We start from the raw sequence: 18827 nt of genomic DNA, 5'->3' as shown, positions 1-18827 counted from the left end.
GTGTGATTTGGTGGATGTCTGTCTTTTTCAGAATTGTTTAAGCTTACACATGTTCGTTTTAAAAAGCAGCATTAACCCTGTTAATAATATGTTGACTGTATGTCCATAACCAGCTTCAATGTATATACACATAGAACACACATTTAGACATCTTAGTCTATCCGTACAGTACGAAATCATAGAAATGAAGTTTTAATTTCATTAACACAGCTGGAAAAGGGGTTTGCTTTAAGAGTATCGATAATATAAAAGCTGGCTATAGGTATGATAAGACTGATCAGTTAGTAGGTTTCTTTATCTCTCTGGCTCTGGTAAATGAAACCAAACGAGACATTTTCCAATTCAATGAAAAAAGGATGATCAACTCTAGAATAAGCAAAGGAATATAGATTCTTTCAAAAACGTATACAGTATTGACTGATGCAAGATGAACAACTGAGTGACAATCTCAGTAGAATACTTACAAAATCACAAGCAGTATCAATGGATGGTTTTTTATTATTATATCGCACCTTTCACCAGCAAAAGTTATTCCATAAAAGTTATGAGAAAGAGCATAAATTTCAGTCATACACTCAGTTGGGAGTGCATTAGATACACCTAGCTAAAACTAATACAGCCTAACACAACAGTGTATTTTTGTTTGTACTGTCACTGGGTCTGGAAGAGCTCAACAACTCAATTTCCCATAAACCCTTGCGAGCTTTACGTCGTTGTGCGTCAACTCCCCAGTCCCCCCACCATCATCGTTCTACAGAGGAAGAAAGGGGGAGACGGGCAGCCTATACAGAACGCTGTAAGTGTAGTTTTTATTTATATCGAATATTAAAATACACATAGATAGCCTAAGTCTGTGCCGGTCTGGCTGCTAATAACGCTCATTCTTGCCCCGGCTTTAGTTCACACAAATATGAGCAGCAGCGGGCGGCCCAGGACCAGCTCATTCGCTGAGCCTCCCGGAGCTCCCGGATCCGCTGCAGCCGGTGCCGGATCAGCAGTAGCCGGTGGAAGCTCGACAGGAAAAACTGGGGCTTCACAAGCCACTGGAAGCAGCTCAACGAGCTTTGGGAATCTGAAACTGCCTAGTGAGTATTATTTTATGTTTCGATCACAAGCCCAGTTTACATGCAAATACAAAGTTTCGGATTGAGCGGTATTTTTAAAGAATTGTGTCGGAGTGTATTTAATGTCGATCATTGTCGCGGAGCTAACCGTAGCTGGTTAGCTAGCTTAAGTTAGCGGTCTGGCTAACGCTAGCTGTGTTTTTCATTAAGGAGCCACTGCGATCAAGGGCTTTTATCGTATAGCTAACATCACCGTTAGCGCCTGGTGGCAGGCCTACAACTAAGCCGATAATATTTCGACGGAAAATAGCGTTATGTCATTTTTTTCTGCAATATTACCCAACCATTATTATTGCATTGTAACCCAAGAATAGAGCTGGCGTTAGCCGACGCTCTAATGTATTCGTCATTAATATCAGATGTAGAAGCTAACTAGCTTGCTAACGTTTGTAAAGAGCAGACTGAAAATAATCATGTTTAAGTTTTTAGGCGTCGTCCTCGGTCCAATCTGATCTTGCACAGATAGGTTTTGCCAGACTACGGTAACGTTAGTATACGGTGTGGTAGCCTGAATATATGACAATTATTTTGAGTGAGGATTTCCCAAATTACTAAGTTCCAACTGCTTATAAACCAACAAATGTTGACTTTACCTTTATGTTACTTAACTGTTCGCTTGGATACCTTTACTTCCATACATAAAAGTATTTATGCATGGTTTCAGACAGCTGGTCCAGTACAGAAATCCATCTCAGGACATCTTTGCAATCAGGAAAGTAAGCATATTCTACCTTAGTGTCGTAGAAACAGTTTGACAAACCTGTATCTGGCATATTGCCTGTGCAACTGTGTCAGCACCCTGGGATGGAAGACATGTTCTGAATTAAATTTTTGTACACCTTAGAAGAAACCATTATCTCCTTAAGTAGGCTGTCTGCACTGACGCTGATGGTTGAACACACTGACTTTCTTTACAAGCTTGTACCGGAAAACCTGGTTTTCCAACAGCAGAGTCCCTCCAGTTGGTTTTATTGGTGTGATGACAAGAACTTACAGAATGCTCAGGGTCCTGTAGCTATGCAACAGTAGCAGTTGGCTGAAGATCTGCAGGGTTAAACAGAGGTGTGCAGACGGGCAGACTGCAAGAGGCCAAAGGAAATAGTTCTTATGTCAAAAAACATTTCCAAAACAGGAAAGAAAAACTGGAGTTTCTTTGGGTCTCGACAAGAAAATAATATTGAGTTTGATAATTACCACAGGTGAAATGACTAACCAAGAAAATGAATGGAAGTCAAAGATCAATGTTGATGCAGTCTGCTGTGCTCGAAGTCTCTATTGAAGTTTGAACTTGTTTGTACTCTTCACCAGGTGATTTGGCCTTCTCATTTACATCCATTACTTTTAGAAGCAAGATGACCTTTTCAATTGCTCAGTTTTCAGAATATTCTAGCTTTGGTCTTTAGAATCTGCTGCACTCACTGAAAGCACTGTTCTTGTGTAAGGTGTCTGGACCCTCCAGAAACCCAAACAAAAGTGCTTTTTTAGACTGCATCAACACTAACTGTGCGTATACACACAGGGATACAAAGTAGGTGCCAGTATCTGGCCTCTTGTGGATCTGTAGGGCACGTAATTGACATACTCTGCCCGTTAACTTCTGATGTATCTGCAGCCCCCAGACACCCCGACAATGTTTGCAGTTTGTTTTGATGTGTCTTTTGTCTTTTTCAATGTCCCAGTAACTCCTTAAAGATGTGCTTTTCAGCTTTTCTTCTCTTTTGTTTAAAGTTTATTCCTTTTGTCCAAATTAACCTGGCTGTTTTCACATCCCAAACTAAGCTCTCTGGAGTGGATAAAGCCAAAAACCACAGACTCAATTTTTAATGTGCATCAAGAAAATAGAGCATCCCCAAAAGGAAGATCTCTGCCTGCTCAGACGTGGTCAGATGCTGTGTAGCAGAAGTATTGAGAAGGCCACTTTCTGCTTCCTCTACCCTCTGTGATTCTGTCGATACTGCTAGTTACACAATACACATATGGTTGTTAACCTCTATTCACTGTTGTTAAACAACTTGTCAGCACATAATAGTGATTTGATCAGTGGTTTTAGTGCAGCAGTGTAGGAGTAACCGTTCTTGACTAACAGGTAGCATTAGCAAGTCACAAGTGAATCACTACTTTATACAACTGAATATACTTATTCAGTTGTCTGACACCACAAAAATCTCAGTGAGAACAAATGAATGGTGTTTTGGTAATATTTGAAAACGGTATAGGTGATCTCTGAGAGCAGGGTGTGACAGATCAGTTGAAAGTGATCTAAAGAAAAGGAAGAAGAAAATATCTGTCCATTTTGGCTGATCAAAGCCTTTATGGATGATGCCTGTGGCAGATTTAAAGCGATTACATTTGGCTAAACAAACATCCGTCTCACATTCATTCCTATTTCTCAAATGTTAGATGTTGTCAAAACAACTAGCTCTACAGGAACATAACCTTAACAAAATATCTGAAATCAGAAACAGTCTGGTCAAATAACGAGAGGACTACAAATCTGAGAAAGATTTCACCTCTTGAGTTCTTAATATTGACACATTTCAGTGTGTACCAAGAAACAGTTCAATATTCTGCCCTTTTCATTTCTTTTCTGAAGTGGGTTCACACATTTGTATCTGTTAGCCATGTTAATTTCAAAGTTGGCCTTCTCACTTCTAACTATAGTATGTATCTTACTACTGGTTACGCGTTTCAAAAGTATTAAGCCGTTTTATTGTGACCTGTGGGTTGTTAAATTAAATTAATTACATTTTCCTAATCAACATCACTATGAAATTCAGTGTTTCTTTGAGTCTCAACTGAGTGTTTAATACCATTGCAATACCTTGCCTGATGTTAGCTTATATAAAAATGATCGCAATGAGTTCTGTGCAGTTTGGTATTATAGACTTTAAATTCAGGAAAATGCAAGCACCATATTGGATCAGTACTCTGCATCAATAGATAGCCTGAGTTGAGGTATCATAATTGGTAACGGGAGGGAAAAGGGCGAATCTGTGCATTTCAGTAGCACCACGTTTAGTCTGTGATCAGCAAATTTATGGATCATTGATAGTTATAATGCATATTATGTGATCGTGATTAGCTTCTGGTCACTTGATGCATCTTCTATTGTGGAGGAAGAGAAATGTGTAAATGAATGGATTAAAAGCTGCACCCAGTGTAAATCCATCACCATACAAAATCACACAAGATGGCGTTATAATTCCCACAGGCCAGTATTTGTAAAGTGCTAGTTGTAATTTATCCTGCAATTGCTGATCATCGTCTCAAGTTAAAAGTGTGCTTGGGTTTTACACTTACAAACAAGCTCCAAGCTAATTACTTGTAAGTGTGGGTGTGATGAAAGTCACTTTGCTCATCCTTTTTCTCTTACTCATCAGACTTGCATTGACGTATCAGAAACCAAAGCTATTCACTGACAGCTGGGCAGAGAGCTCATCTGTGCATTCATTATTCAAGGGACTATCATGCCACAGCTGCTCCATATTTAACGTGTTCCCCTCTGTCTTAACTTGTTTAAAAAGAGTGTGGAAGTGATGCTAAAAGGAAACACAGAGAGGTAGTGTATTGTGGAGCTGGAATACAGGAATGTGCAGGAACCACACAGTGACTGATCTCAAAGGCTAAATATTTCCTGCTGACCTGAGGGTAGAGATCAGATCTAGGCCGGTCATGTGGATATGCTATCGACTGCTGTTCACTGTTAACCTTGAAAAAGTTTTGGAAACCTGTCAAAATAGAAATGTATTTGTTTTTAATTTGTCATTGAGAATTAATTGGACGTTGTAATCTAATCAAGAATTTATTAAATCATTAAATATCTTTGCAGATTTGTTAATACAGACAGAAATAGCAAGTGATGAAGCTAGATTGCTCGTTTTTTCGTCAATTTATGGGAGAGACCTAAATTCTTCATTGTCTGGCTCCATTTTGAGTCTCGGAGACCTACTAGAGATCAGGAGGGGTCCTGTTGAGACAGGCGAAGTGAGCAAGCCCAGGAAATGGTAGCACTTCTGGGTGTGCTACTGTCCACGCAATTTTATCACAGGCTCTGACAAGCCTTTTGGCAATGGGCCTCCTTTCTGCTGTTCTTCCCCTCCCAGTGTCATTGCTTCTGATGCCGATTTGTCAAATCATTCTTGATCCAACACGCGCACGTACGGAAAACCCTAACGAGAGCTGTCAGTTACTGATGGACCTTGAGCATCTCTGTTTGCTTGACCTCCACAAGGTCAAACATTAGCCAGACAGTGACACTTTTGGACGAGTTTAAAACATACACCTTGCATTCCTTCCTATATGTAAAATCTCTAATGCAAGTGCTACAGCTTGCACGTGTCCCTTTAGCCATTCTGAATGTGATCAGGGTGTAGTGGCGCTTTTTACTGTATTCTTTTTTCCAAGGCCGCTCAATCCAACTTTACTGTGTAACTTAACCAGTAGCAGGTGGAGGCAGAGAAAATACAGAGTGAGGGTTTATGTGGTGGTTTAGATCACAACATGACGACAGGTGATTTGGCGACCCAAAAGTTACATCTTACACTGTCAGATGGTCAGAGGCGTGTTTTGATTCAGATTGTACAAGCGCCATTTGTTCTTAAACTTATCTACCCGTACACTCTTAAAACCTTCCTTATGGCACAATCACACCTTAAAAAATATATATTAGCTCTTAAAGAACGACGCATAATTGCAAATATAACCATACCCTAGTCCACAAATAGCTCACTATTCAAAATATATATGAACTCTTGTATGAATGCCAATAATAACGGCATGTCCATAACACGTGATAATGACAAAGAAATGTACGACATACAACCATGTGCTTGACCGACTCTGTGCAGGGATTACATCAACTCACCCTTGGGGTATATGTGTATTATTGGAATGGGGACATTGAGGTTATTGAGATTGAAGTGGTGTGAGCAAAGCAAAGAAGCTGGCTTCAAGGTAAATTTTACTGGCTAATTTATTCTGTACATTAGTACAGAATAAATTACATTACATGTAATTAGTACATGTAATGTATTTTAGGTGTGATATGTTTAGAGTACTGTTGTAGACACGTCTGTGAATTGTGATGACAGTTTATTAATGTAAGCCATCAGTCAGGGTCAAACTTTGGCTGAACTTTATTTGACCTGCGTCAAATTCGTGTCTGCAGTATGAAAGGGGTTTCACCCAGGGGATCAGGGGAAATTGTTGTGGGAGGTATCGGGAGCTCATTACCAACCAGTGGAGTGTGTCTGGGGAACCACCACATGGGTCACAACCACTCAAAGAAGGAGGGAGAGCTTGTTGGTGTTTAGCTTCTCTCTCTTAGGGACACTGGTTTAAAGGCTAAATTGGAGAGGGTTATGTGACTGGGTTTCTTGCATTTATAAACATCACTTTATCAATGAAAAGTATGGTATTTTTTATGCTATGGTTTCATTACAGTATGTATGTAATTTGATATTTAACTTTGTTGTTAAGGGATATTTTTGGGTCTCTCTCTGACAAGGTGCATTTCTGCTTTCATCCACAGGAGACAGTGGCAAAGTGACAACAGTGGTGGCTACACCTGGCCAGGGCCCTGATCGCCCACAGGAAGTGTCCTACACAGATATAAAGGTCATAGGAAATGGCTCCTTTGGAGTGGTCTACCAGGCTCGCCTCATCGACAGCCAAGAGATGGTGGCGATTAAGAAAGTTCTCCAAGACAAGAGGTTTAAAGTAAGTTTAGACAGGTTTACTTAGTCAGATAATTACAGTAAGGCTAATTGCTACTGTTTAAATAGGGGCTTTGCATCTACAGAAAAGGTTGTGGTGGTATCTGGTATGCTTAAATGTTCACTTTATGTTACTATGTTTTTATAAGCACTGCTTTTTTACTCTTTGGATTATAATATGATGAACTTCGGTCCTGAATTAACTGTGTCAGCTGTGATTTTTGCACAATTCACATTCTCTGTTTCTCTTCCCTTTCCCTTTTCCTTTCCTCATCATAGAATAGGGAGCTGCAAATTATGAGGAAATTGGACCACTGCAACATTGTGAGGCTACGTTACTTCTTCTACTCCAGCGGAGAGAAGGTGTGTATTGTAGGAATCAAGTTTCCAGATGGAGCACTCTGCCTCCACACCCAGCCATTTTTATGGTGCATGCATCAAGGATGATTCATGGACATGGTCTAGACTAGTAGAGCTTTAGTCTTTAGTGTAACATGAATTCACATGCTTTACTTTCAGATTATTGTTGTAGTTTTGCTTTTGCCCTGAATGTAGAAAACATGAGCTATATCACCTAGACGTGAAAGGAAAAGGAAGGTTTATGTCTCACTCACAGCCTTAGCAAGAAATACCAGATCTGATAACTGTGAAATACTTACAATTGGGATTAGCTTTTGGTTCAAAACATCTGATCTGTATGCTTTAGACAAAATATTTGTGTCCCTGAATTTCTCAGATAAAGATGTGTCTTTCTATGTAGGTTATGCACCGTGTCATGTACTGAATTTTATGCCAAATCCGACACAGCAGGCATAGCAAATAGCACATAATACATCCCCACTGGCATAGAGCCACTGTATAACTCGTTTATTCTAACTCCGCCTCTGTAAAGAGTAGAAATTCATGTATCATATTTCATAATGAAAGATTTTATTGTTTATGAATTAAGTTCTACATTGGTGTCAGTAAAACTGTGTTTACAATTTATTGTACTTTCGCAATATGTGCCATAGCAGGCTAATCAATTGTGTTTAGACTCATAATGATAGATGTGTTTTATTGCTCATAAAGCGTAAGTGCAGTGTCACTAAGCTCAACTGTAATTGTTTTATTTAGTCATTGTTTTCAGCAAATATTCATTTAAAATAATAAGTGCAAATTACAAGCTAAATATTTCATTTCTTTCTTATTGTCCTTCTTCAGTTATGTAACTAATCACTGCTTACAGCTACAGTAATTATTCTTTGTTTACTCACTTAACCCATATCCAATCCATCAGCATCTTTTTTTTTTTTTTTACTGATTTTTTTGTGTAGGTTATGCTCATAGCACTTTTTTTTGTGAAGTAATAACTTTTGATATAGATTGGATTGGATGTCACTTTCCTCTTCTAACTATACAGTCCTCTTACTTGCTTTTGTTCGTCCTCTCCAGAAAGATGAGGTGTATTTGAATCTGGTGCTGGACTACGTCCCCGAGACAGTGTACAGGGTGGCTCGGCACTTCAACAAGGCCAAGACTACCATCCCCATCATCTATGTTAAGGTTGGTAAGCACAAAAACATACAGACACACAAACACTCACACACACACACACAAAGCTGGGCATGCTCCTGGGTGTTCACTTCACTGTTTTTACCACACCACTTTAACATCAAAATGTTAATTCAAGTTCAGTTTTCAGTGATGACACACTTCAGTTCTGCGCATATCATAAGTGAAAAGTGCAGTTGTCATCTTAGAAGCAAATATTGTTTGATCTGTGTAATGGCTACTTGTTATGTTAACTTCACATTGTTTGCAGTGGTTGTTTTCACCCCTGTCTGTTTATCTCAGACCTGGGAATGCAAATGAAGTTGACGTTGTCTGAGTTCATTTTGGCGGTGATGTGGGATTAATGCATCTGAAACACCTTTTTACTGGAATTTAAAATACTGCATTTATTCGTTTTTTGGGAAGCCCTGACATCTGGACTGTCAAACAGAATTGTGTGCTGCTTTTTGTCAGAAGACAGACAGATGCCGTATAAACTGTTGGAAAGGCAGCTGCTTTACAAGTTGGAAAATTGTTCACCTTGTGGCTTGAAGTATACTGCTGTAAATATTTAATTTAAACGAGCAATCTAATTTAAAAAATGAGACTTTAAATCGAAATCGCCAACTCTGACATGGAATGTGGCTTATATTTTTACTTGGCTAATGGGTCTGATTTTTACCTTTGTCCTTTTTACATTTTGCACTTAGTCATTGGTTTCCATGGTAGGTCATTATCTCTTTCCATGGGTCAGATAATAAAAGGGGTTGGGTTTAAATATTTCATCTTAGCCTTTTGAATTTAGTCCTAAATGTTATTGTCCACTTTTTACTGAAAATTGGTTTAAACTGAAAGTGAAATTTTGTTCAGTAATTGCCTGTGGATGTAATAAACAACCAAGTATTTTCCAGTTTGTTTTTCACAGACAGCTCACTGTTTAAGGATTATGAAAGCAGGAAGGGAAAGATTGCCCCATGGGAATTAATGTGTTTGCAATACACTTGGCTCCCTGTCTAAAAGGGTGCTCATTTTAGGGAGAGTGTTTGTGTGTTTACTGTCTGTTGCAGCAGAGAGGACATTATAGCTGTCTCATGGCCCATTTCCCTACCTCAGCCTGCTGCTCCCCTGTGGCTTTGAGATGCATACTGATCTCTCCCTCCTTCCCTCTCCCCTCTGTCGTTCCTCCTTCCTCCAGCGGCACACTTCCATCACAGCATGTCTGGGACCTCCACGCCCTCTGAGTCTAATGTTTTTACCATGTCTCTCATTGTTTCTCTCTTTCTCACCTCTCTCCTCCTCTTATCTCTCTCCCTCTCTCTCTCTGTGCCCCCTTTTTCACCATTATCTCTCATCCCTCAGTCATCTTGTCTTTAATAATTTTGTAATCTGTGGCCGGCCTGCTGTCACAGCATGGGCGGGTAATAATGATGATAATGGTGATGATGACGGTGATTTCATATTAAGATGCTTACCATCTGCATTCCACAGACACATTAAATGAGTGCAGACCTGGATGATTACATATTTCAGGTTCACGTTTTTTGGGTTTTTTTTTTTTTTTTTTTGTAGAAGCATGCCACTACAGGCTGCATCAGACACCATACAGATGCTTCATTCGTATACCTACAGTAAACCAAAAAATCCAATTAGAACACATGTAGAAGTGACGAAAATCTATAAACTTTGGAAAAGAAATTATATTGCCGCCTGATAATAATGTATCTTGTGACCCTGTGGAGGGGTCCCAACCCCAAGGTGGGGAATCACCACCTTAGTTAACTCAAGCTTAGCTGAGGTCAGTTAAGGTCATACGAGATTACCAGTCTAGATGGCAATGAAACCTATGTTACTCTAGTTACTCATTATAACATCTGAATGTATACTTTGCAATTAATTGGCAGGGTACGTCTTCCATTTCCTCAGAAATAAATAATTTAGTCTTAGACGGTCTTACATTTAATTAACAAATGTCTTGAATATTTTCTCTTGCCTGCTATAGGCAAAAACGTTGTGTTATTGCATGTGATTGTGGTCTGCCCGTAGATATTATACATTTGTAAAGTACAACTGGCATAGTTGTGACAGTTGATGCCACTGCAGGAGGTTGTTCGGTCCTTTTTGTGGAGTTTCTGTCAGTGCTGTAGGCAAACACTGTCACTACTCCTAGCTGCAGTATCGAGGAAGCTCATTGTCTCATAACAGGCAAGTGTCATTTTTAGCAGGAACTTGTATGAATGAATCATTTTTAATTGGTTGATACAGCCATCCTGTTTCTGCTGCGTATCCAGGTCCAGGTTGCATTAATTTCACTATTTATTTCTTTAGGAATTATTGTACTGCTGGAAAGTACTGAAAAAAATTTGAATATTCTAGGACTTACCTACTTGTTTGCCATCATACTTTGGCTGGTATGATTTTAAAAGGGGTATAAATTTGCATTCTCCGTGGTATTAAAAAGGTCTTAAGAAGTCTTGCAGCAAATCTGATTGAGCACCGGAGCTAGGACGTGTCCCATGAGTCAAGAATCACCTGACTAAGCAAAAGAAGAGGGGAAAGACGTGACAGGCAGTAGTGACCTTGGGTGTTCTAGTGTGCTCTTTTGCTTTTCTTCTTGGAATACGTTTATGATTCTGTCGTTAAACACTGTCGGGCATTATGCCAACCCTCTCTGTCCCCCCTCAGGTGTACATGTACCAGCTGTTCCGCAGTCTGGCTTATATCCATTCCCAAGGCGTGTGCCACAGAGACATCAAGCCCCAGAACCTCCTGGTGGACCCAGAGACGGCCATCCTCAAACTCTGTGACTTTGGCAGGTCAGTAACAGACATTGCCTCTGGACCCGTCTGACTGTCTCTATCATTCTTTCCATTGTGGTAACTGTCTGTGTCTCAGCATGCATGTTTAGTTGGCTGTCTGTTTGTGTAGCCATCTCTTTCTCAGTCTTGACTTTGCCTCTGTGTATCTGTCACATGCCTTCTCACCTGCTGCGATTTTGTGAAACAAACACACTGAGAAATGAAAGGTTCCTATTGACTGGCACTCTCCTCCTGAGATCTCTGTTTTTCTGCTTCATCTCCCATCTACCACCTTCTAGTGCTAAGCAGCTAGTTCGGGGGGAGCCGAATGTGTCCTATATCTGCTCACGGTACTATCGTGCCCCAGAGCTCATCTTTGGTGCCACCGACTACACATCCAACATTGACATCTGGTCGGCCGGCTGTGTGCTGGCTGAGCTGCTGCTGGGCCAGCCCATTTTCCCTGGGGACAGCGGTGTGGACCAGCTAGTAGAGATAATCAAGGTACAGTAAGGATGCTACAAACAGTGAAGGAAAGCAAACTGATGGCTCTTTGATGAAATGAGACATGGTGTTAAGTTTGTAATTGAAACTAGTTTTGGCATAGTTTGACCATGCAATACTGATGTTAGTAGAATCAAGAAACATGGAAAAAGAAACAAGTTTTCAAAAGCAAAGTTTAGCTAAGTCCTACTTAACAATTAAAAACAAAATAATGTGTGCACACCCACCCGCTGTGCACACATGCAATAATTGTGATTAATATGACTGAATGTTAACTTTTCACCCTTGTTTGTCAGGTTCTGGGGACACCAACAAGGGAGCAGATCCGGGAGATGAACCCTAACTACACAGAGTTCAAATTCCCACAGATCAAAGCACACCCTTGGACAAAGGTATGTTCCCACTGCTGGAGTACATTCAAGCCGGAAATATGCCATAGCAAAATAAAACTGAAAGTTTGTCTAAGTAGACTCAGTGTGCTCTTTGGAATCCCCATATTTACATACACACAAATTCCTGGTGGCACCAACTCTCTCTCTGTCTGTGTCAATACAGAACCCTAAATTTCTGTATCAAATTTCTCTCTTTCTCTCTCCCGTCAGGTGTTTAAGCCTCGTACCCCACCAGAGGCCATCGCCCTCTGCTCTCGACTGCTGGAATACACGCCGGTGACCAGGCTCTCTCCTCTGGAGGCATGTGCACATGCCTTCTTCGATGAGCTCCGCCAGCCCAACACCCGCCTGCCCAGCGGACGAGAACTGCCGCTCCTCTTCAACTTCAGTCCCGTTGGTCAGTTTGCCTCTCTGTCATTCATTTTTGTCCTTTATCTCCACATTGTATTGCTTGTTGTCGACTTTTGATGACCTTCATTTAGTTTCTCATGTTTGGCTGTCATGCCATTTCGCCTCAAGTATTGTATGTGTAATTAAACATTTACTTGTCTTTCCTGCCCACTCAGAGCTGTCTATCCAGCCCCAGCTGAACTCCACACTCATTCCTCCTCACGCTCGTGCACAGTCATCGCCTGCCTCACATGGTATGTTTGGCTACAAAAAATTATTCTCTTTTTGATACTACTGTCTTCTTTGATTGAGCTTACCGAGAACCGAGATTTATTCACTTATTGGCAATTGTTATTGTACTGTCTGTCTTTAGAGGCCTAAAATATGACAGGTAATGTGGATCATCCACTGACACTGAAAAAGTAGTGTTGAAAACAGAATATCTTTTTGGTTGCTGACCTCTATAACCCCAACCCTTAGTTTAACTCCAGTCTGAACTCTAACCCTGACCCATTTCTGAGATTGAATGAAAACTGAATTAAAAATGACAGAACTTTTTCTGTGCGTCTGTTTTTGATAGTGACAGTTGTATTCCCTCTCTCTCCCTGCAGAGGGCAGTGTGTCAGACAGTACCGCCCAGCCCAGCTCAGCACCTGGATCACTCAACAACAGCACCTGAGCATCCATCCCTCTGTCCTTTCTTTTTTGTCTTCCCCATTTTCCTTTTCTCTCCTCTGCTCTCCTCCCTCTCGCCCTTCCTCCTGGCTCCAAACCCCTTAAAATAGAAAAAAAAAAAACTATACACACCCACATAAACACTCAGCATTGCTATTTACCCTGAATGTTAACCATTTCCAATAGAAAGCGGTTTCCGTGGCTGCTAGTTTCACAAAGATGTGGGTTGTTTTAAGGACATTTAGGTAACCATTCATGGGCTTAATATAAGCTGCAGTTCTAAGTCCCTGGTGGCCCTTGTCTGGCCCATTAGAATAAAGAATCGTTACATTGGTTGGGTAGGATGTTTGGGAGATGGGTGGGAGGGGGTGTTCGGGGGGGTTATACATGTTGTGTGGATTTTCTGTATTATAATCAAAAGTTGGCTTTTATCCCTTTTATGTTCTTTTTATTTGTATTAGCTGATTTTATGTGTGGCCGTGGTGCCATTGAATGGGGTCTTGATTGGCTATGGAGTTGAGAATGAGGGCCGCATGTAAGGCCTGACTAATATTGACAATCATTCTTAGTAGGGTCAAAAATGGCACACTTGTACTGTACATAGTGTTTGATCGTACAACCCACTGTGTAGACTAGTGGCTTTTCTTATCATTTGCTACCCTGAACTCTACTCAAGTATTGTCAGTTCATCTAGCCCAGCGGTGAACAAATGTGAAGAATTGTTTTTAAATCTCCCAGTTTGACACCAGACCGATTTTGTCCATGTCATTTTAGATAAGAGGTGGTTTTAAATTTTATTACAAAGCAGGGCACCACAGCCTGTCTTTACTGTTTGTTTTTGAAAATTAGCTCCTCGACTGCCTTTTATGTGAATGAGAGGGAGCTTTATATGAGCAAAGTGCACACATCTTCACTTTATTTAGTATAAGCTCATGTTGTCATTGGTTAAGCTGGAAACCAAGCGTTTCATGTTGATTCTCATAGTGAGTATTGCACATCTCCAAAGGGAGTAGAAGAGGGGGAGCAAAGGGGGGAGTTATGTGTACTGTCCAGCTGTGAACGTAACCTCACACAGAGGGAGCCGTTGGTGTGGGGCTCCACTTGCATCCAATACAGAAGCCTCAGTGTCTCAAATGTCATAAATGCAGTTGCCGAGCACTGTAGGGTGAATAGTCACCTCATTAATTATGTCACTTTTACGGTGTTACGTTTCATATCAGCTCGATTATGTTGAAGCATTACATCAGGTGCAGAGGGTACAGAGAGACTACTGGCCGCTTTCGCTGCTCACCTGGCTCATCATTGTCATTTCGGCTAATATACACAATTACTGTTTGTGCAGGAGGATGACTCTGTGAATGAATTTAGTTTGCTGTGTGTATGAGAGATCTGTTGAAACCCTCTTCGCCCCTTCCCAAACAGCCTGCCTGTGACGCTCATATCACGTCGTGTAATGGTGGTAGGAACTGAGCTCGAAAGAATCGCGCAGCCTAACGGTCCACGGTCAGCATGGACTACTTTTTCTTCCACCACGCAAATGTGCATGTTCAGCCCAGGTTGACCACACTATATTACTTCCACTAATATCAGTAATAATCTGACCAGAAATGATGCTCAAACGCCTGAAACCCAACAGCTTTGGAGCCTCCCCCAATTCCTTTTTGCCCTCATCCCTCTGCCTTCTGCTTCCCTCTTTCCTCTTCCTTTTTTCACTGCTAAACTGTAAATATCAAGTACCTTTTATTTTATTTTGTTATTTTTGTTATTATTGTTATTATATTGTTGTTCTTGTAATTTTTTTTTTTCTCTAGTAGACCGGCGCAGCAGCGGCCGGACTGTTTATCCTCAGTCGCAGTCTGTAAATAAGATTTCATTTCAGTCCCTGGTTCACGGGGGAAAAACAGAACAAAACGTTTCATTTTTATTCTCTCTCCCTCCATTTCTCTCTTCACAACTTTCCCTTTCCCCCCATAAATGTTGTCATAACTGTTTTATTTATTGTATTGTGTTTTTGAGGGTGGGATTTGGGGAATCTTTTTTTCCACTGGGGTGGTAAAAATTGAGGGATTTGTTTGTTTTGTTTTTTTTTTTTGTTCCAGATTTTAGTCCATCAGTGTCACATGCAAAATGATTTCACATCCAAGATACTGTACACAGATCCAGATGTTGGAGTGTGCTCTTCAATCAGTGTATATTCAGCTGCACATGGCTACCAACAGGTGGAACTCATGTTTTCCATTTGACTTCAATGTGAAGGGAATGTTACAAACCTCTGGATCTATTGGGGGGGTCACCCTGTGTGTGTGTGTGTGTGTGTGTGTGCTTGTGCGTGTGTGCTTGGAGGAAAGGAGAAAAATGAATCTGTCCATTGACATGTATCATCTCCTGTGTCCGACCGTCTCCTGTTTTCTCTCGCTGTGTCATATGAGTGTAACGCGGGTTTGACCTGTTGACAGTATGTGTCGCAGATAGGTGAATTTCTTGAGCACAGCTGCAGGGAATGTATGTTTGCATCTTTGTGTGCGTGTGTGTGTGTGTGTGGGCAAACCATGGACATTATTCTCTGTATTTTCCTAAACGAAGAGCTGACTAAATGTGCTATTTTAATGTTTGTTTTTTTGTTTCCATCTTCTGATGTCACACTTAGTTTTAAATTTTGCTCTTTTATCACCCTTGCCTGAGGGAAGAATGTCATTGTTGGGAACAGAACGGTTGGATAAAGGAGATGATGAACCATGAGGGATGGAGGGAGAGAGACAGTTTTTGTTTGTTGGTATAAATAATTAAACTCATTAATAAAGTGATGAAACTGTTCATGTTTCACATTCATCATTGAATTATACCTGAATAATTGAGCCGTGTTTTGATGATCACAGTGGGGATACAGGTCAAAATGATATTATTACTATGATATAGTATATTTACTGACAACTCGCTTGTCCTGCGTTTGCAAAGAAAGAGAACATCATGAATATGAAATTGAAAGTCTGTGCAATATAAGGGTAGATTATCAACCAGGCAATGTGGGCAAATAGTCAATTTAATTGTGTTGCACCACTGAGCACCATAATAACATACATGATGAGGACCTTAAGATGGGTTTTTATTAACTGATCTTGAGACTATGTCCTAAAGAGGATCCCAGTGTTAAAATCTAAGTCAAATTACCACATTGCATGTCCCCTTTCTCCTACATGAAATGTGAATATCTACATGTTCTGAATATAAAACAGGACATATTTAATGCACTAATTTTGATGTGGAATTTTGAATGTCCAAAACATAAACTTAGTTATCAGGCATGAGTCGGGATTTGCTTCAACTCTGTGTGAAACCTTTTCATGAGGGGATTAATGAAATGAACAGCTCTTTAGGCTCTGCAGTGGAGCCGAGTGGAGTGCTGAACTCAGGGAAAGGACCAGTTGGAGAATGATGCAATCAGAACGGCTGTTATGGGAACCATGCTACTGCAAATGTCAGTGAAAATGTTTTTGACCTTGACTGATGAAATCTTGCACTTCCACAGTTTGACTATATCAGATGTTTGAGCAGAGGGGAGGGTTCTGGACAGGTTCATGAACAATTAACATGCCGGTATTCATAGCTTTTTGTGTTGATGGTACATTTCAGTGACACTCCCTTAGCCTTTGTCTCTCTTTTTTGACACAGTCTCACTTTTGTCTTAAAATATCAGAGCATTCCATTGAATTCAGGTCTCATTTGGCTTTATGACTTCAAGGACCTTCAGCACACATCTCAGACAGCTGAATATCTTCATGGCCGCCTAACAAGGACCAAGGAAGTCTCTTCCACACAACTGTCTCAGAGCGACTCCGATTTTTCATTCAGACAAGAATCTGCTGTTCACTGCTGTAGAAGAGCAGGATTTAATGAAGTCTCAGGGTGTCCATGAACTTTCTTCTTTCATCTTTCTCTGTGCTCAGTAGAAAATATTTATAGGCTCTGGCAGAACCTTTGCTTCCCAGTGCAAAACGAAAATTTCTTGGTTACCTGTGAGCATGCCCCTCAGGTTCAGCTCAGCTAAATTAATACTATGTCCTTGTGTGACCTGGCCCAGTCCCTGATCTCTATGCATAAACATGAACTTAAGTCTTACATAGACACCAGGCACGGATTTAGACTGTGTGATAATTTCTGAAGAATGATTTTGGTTTACAAAATATTAATGTGCTTGTTCAAGTTTAAAAAATTTGGCACGGTAGGGTAATTGTGTAGGCAGAGGAAATCCTTTGATACTTAGTGACTTATGTGTGTAGTTAGAAAAATTGTTAAGTCATTCATGATGTTTTCTACAAGTAAAATATTTTGCACTACAAACGTTGTGGTCAGCATCTACACAAGCTACAGATATATAGAAGGACAGCAAACTGTAAAAAGACAGAAATCTTGTTAGGCTTTAATTATTTGATGATCTTATTGATCATTTTACCCAAAGTAATCATTCCCGTAAACCACACAGTACCTAAAAAAGTGCTGATACTGCACCTGCCTTTGGATAATTTTCTGCAGTTTATACCAGTAGCATGTTCTTTCCATTTTCTCATCCATTTTAACTGGTTTGCTGGAGAAAGTTTTTCTGTTTGGTTAAGTTGATCTGTATGAGTGCTATTAATATTTATACTGAAATTTAATACATTAATTCACAATTTCATACATGACTTAAAGGTAGCTGAACCACAATAAAACACATCCATTCCATGCAGCATGCCTTATTTGATTTTATGAAATGACAAAGTGGATTACCAATATGTCACTTTGCAGTCATTTACTGATAAAAACTAAGAGAAAATCAATAACTAAGCTTAGCTTTAGTTTTAGTTAAGGCTTATCTAGAGCCAGCTTCCACTTGATATAGACTTATGTTAGCTACCTAGTTAGTTGTCTCTCTATGGCAGAGTGCAGTAAATGTGGTGAGGAGTCCAACAACTCCCAGATTCCTCATACTGCCACAGTTTCTGTTGGATTATTTTCTGTATTTAGGTTCATGAAATAAAAGGTAACAGTGCACTAACATTTGAAGAAAGGTTCATTTTTAAATGTCTGTTCGCTGCTGTATTTATGTCCTAAAAAAACTGACATAATATGTAATTTGCCTTGAAAGTTTTGCATGTAACATCCACACAGACGCCAGACAGACGCCTGTCATTCCACTAATGCTTGTTTGCATATTCAAATCTGAAAGTATTTCATAACAAAACCTGAGTGAGATAAATAGATGTCCGAGTTTTCCAAGTCTCTTTTAATTGTAGTGGGAATCTGCAAAGATAAATATCGAGTGAAGGCATTTTTTCAATGTGAGGAATCAAATTCATAAGAAGCCTGAATTCTAGCCTTATAAACTACAAAATGCTCTTCTTGACAAATCCCAAAATGAGTCACCTACGAAGTGGACCTTACTGTGAGATAGTTTAACAACAGAGGAAGTGAGAGGAAATGAAGAAGAAGAGGAAGAAGGTGCATGTATAGATCCCAAGTAATCACTGCTGCATGACAAGACAGCTCTCCTCTCCAGGGACCTGCAGTCTCTGAACCGTAACCTTCAATGAAAAACATTTCTGCTAAGTCTTCATCTCGGTTATATGATATGTCAAGGTTGAATAATGTTATTGCTCAGTGTGTTGATATTATACAGTTTCTGTGGAGCTTGAGTGGCCCCGGCCCCTCTGGCTGAACGCCCGG

General features: G+C 40.2%; 1 protein-coding gene across 1 annotated transcript; it reads left to right on the top strand.

The window, feature by feature from the left end:
* Positions 1-686: 686 nt before the first annotated feature.
* gsk3ab (glycogen synthase kinase 3 alpha b) lies at positions 687-15941 on the top strand. Its single transcript, XM_041044257.1, has 11 exons — positions 687-796; positions 900-1085; positions 6655-6842; positions 7118-7201; positions 8273-8383; positions 11054-11184; positions 11466-11670; positions 11967-12062; positions 12273-12459; positions 12629-12706; positions 13064-15941. Exons 2-11 carry the CDS (start codon positions 911-913, stop codon positions 13129-13131), a joined length of 1323 nt encoding a protein of 440 aa, XP_040900191.1. The 5' UTR covers positions 687-796; positions 900-910; the 3' UTR covers positions 13132-15941.
* Positions 15942-18827: the final 2886 nt, after the last annotated feature.

This window comes from Toxotes jaculatrix, chromosome 8 (genome assembly GCF_017976425.1).
Source record: "Toxotes jaculatrix isolate fToxJac2 chromosome 8, fToxJac2.pri, whole genome shotgun sequence".
In the NCBI taxonomy this organism is placed as follows: Eukaryota; Metazoa; Chordata; class Actinopteri; family Toxotidae; genus Toxotes; species Toxotes jaculatrix.
This window is presented reverse-complemented; position numbering and strand designations above follow the sequence as displayed.